At 36.1% G+C, this 1,780-nt stretch overlaps 1 protein-coding gene across 1 annotated transcript; it reads right to left on the bottom strand.

The window, feature by feature from the left end:
* Positions 1 to 316: 316 nt before the first annotated feature.
* On the bottom strand, positions 317 to 1,483 carry LOC132046035 (uncharacterized). The gene has a single exon (XM_059436583.1). The coding sequence runs from the start codon at positions 1,116 to 1,118 to the stop codon at positions 501 to 503; it is 618 nt and encodes a 205-aa protein (XP_059292566.1). The 5' UTR covers positions 1,119 to 1,483; the 3' UTR covers positions 317 to 500.
* Between the last annotated feature and the right edge of the window lie 297 nt (positions 1,484 to 1,780).

Here is a 1,780-nt window from a genome sequence, read left to right as displayed (position 1 = left end):
GAATTAATAATCATCACTAACTGTGTTTTCCCATTAAACTAATCTTAGGTTGTGAAAGATTGATCTGAGCATTGATCCAAAATCTCAAGGCAATGGGTAGGGTAGCCACGATTATTTAAAGTCCTTTGGAAATCCTTACTTGATCGATGATTCTCTAACACATATATGTTAACATTATACAAAATAAAATATAAAAGTATTAGAAGTTCTATATTCCCTACTGGCATGATCAACAAGAATTAAAATCCTAATGCATAATTTGGTTCTTAATTTTCTCATACGTTTCACCTTGAAAACTTGTTGGTTGGATCGATAGTTGGGAACATCATATGAAATGAATGAATAAATATTGCTTTGTACATCCTTAGAGACATCTACAACTTTGAGATTTTGCTTGAAAATCAATGCAAAATCAGCCTTTACTTCTAAATTAAAAGGAAAAAAAAGGAACAAGAGAGTTTTATATCACAATTTGACCAAACAAAAAAAAAAAAAAATCACTATTCTTTCTCTTTCCATTCCAAGACAATCAACTTGCAAGGTGAATACCTAATCTTATATTCAGAAATAGTGTCTAGCTTAGGTGACCATATTTGCCCTTTTGGTCCTACCAATTGCTCATAATGCTTCTTCAACTCCGGTGTGCTACACAAAAAATTACCCTCACTAGGGCTTGTACTAGTAGATGCACATTCCTTTTCCGCCTTTCCTCGTTGGAGTAATTTGATCATAAACTCCGGCGCGACTTTTATCAAAACCCTACCATTTGATCCCTTTATATATTCAAAAGCAGGGTTCTTGAAGTTAACTGGAGCTCTTTTGTTAGGGTTATTGCCTAAGGAAGCAAGAGAAGAAGCTGAGAGAACTTTGTTTGTGAAGGAATCAAGTGGGAGGACAAAGTATGTGCCGCCATTCCTAAGCTTATCCTCGATACCTAAGGATGGAATAGGTTGGCCAATGAAGAATGAGTCAGCATGACAAACCATGCATTCCGGGAACTCGAACATTATCTCTCCGGCTAGCCTTTTCCCGGTCACCATCCTCGTCGTTCCTTCGTGAAATATGAGCTTAATTGTTACTGAACTTGAAGGGCATATAGAGTAACATCCGTTGCCCATTTTTTGGATCGAGCTTGACAAATAAGGAGGGAAATGAAAACTTTTTTCCTGTTTCCTCGCACGAAGTTTATAAGTAATTGTCTGATATTGAGCGAGGAGTAACCGTCTTTCTATTAAACAGGATGAAAATAAGAGACAAATTCCTATGATAAGCAAGGCGTATTCGGCTTTCTTCTAAACAGGATCAAAATAAGAGACAAATTTCGATAATGAGCGGAGTATTCGCCTTTCTTCTAAACCGGATGAGAATAAGAGACAGTTTCCGATAATGAGCAAGGAGTATTTGCCTTTGTTCTAAAGAAATAAGACATAAATTTAGAGTAATTGAGGAATAATGGCCTTTTTCACGAGTTTGTAAAGTGCTTTAATTTGTTTATATATAGTGTATTGATGGAGTTGACTTTGACAAAGTTTGGTCATGGGAAATTAAAGGAGTTTTGTGTTTTTTCTTGCTGAGTTTTCAAAATGCCTTATGGATTTTTAGGGGTCGGTGGTCAGTAAGGTCGGCTTTGAATGTCTGTGGCCAGTAAGTACGGTGCATCAACTTAAAATTTTGTAATTGTGATCTGTATAATTGCTGGGGTATTGAACTTGTATTTTGCGTGTGTAGGGAAGAGGTTATAAATATATGTAACTGATTGGCTTTTAATGACTTGGCAGTT

The sequence above is a fragment of the Lycium ferocissimum genome, unplaced genomic scaffold, assembly GCF_029784015.1.
Source record: "Lycium ferocissimum isolate CSIRO_LF1 unplaced genomic scaffold, AGI_CSIRO_Lferr_CH_V1 ctg914, whole genome shotgun sequence".
In the NCBI taxonomy this organism is placed as follows: domain Eukaryota; kingdom Viridiplantae; phylum Streptophyta; class Magnoliopsida; order Solanales; family Solanaceae; genus Lycium; species Lycium ferocissimum.
Note: the sequence above shows the minus strand (reverse complement) of the source record. Positions and strands in the feature narration are given on the sequence as shown.

Bases quoted from the DNA above. Each gene is read 5' to 3' on its own strand.
- LOC132046035 (XM_059436583.1), bottom strand. From the start codon at position 1,118: ATGGGCAACGGATGTTACTCTATATGCCCTTCAAGTTCAGTAACAATT.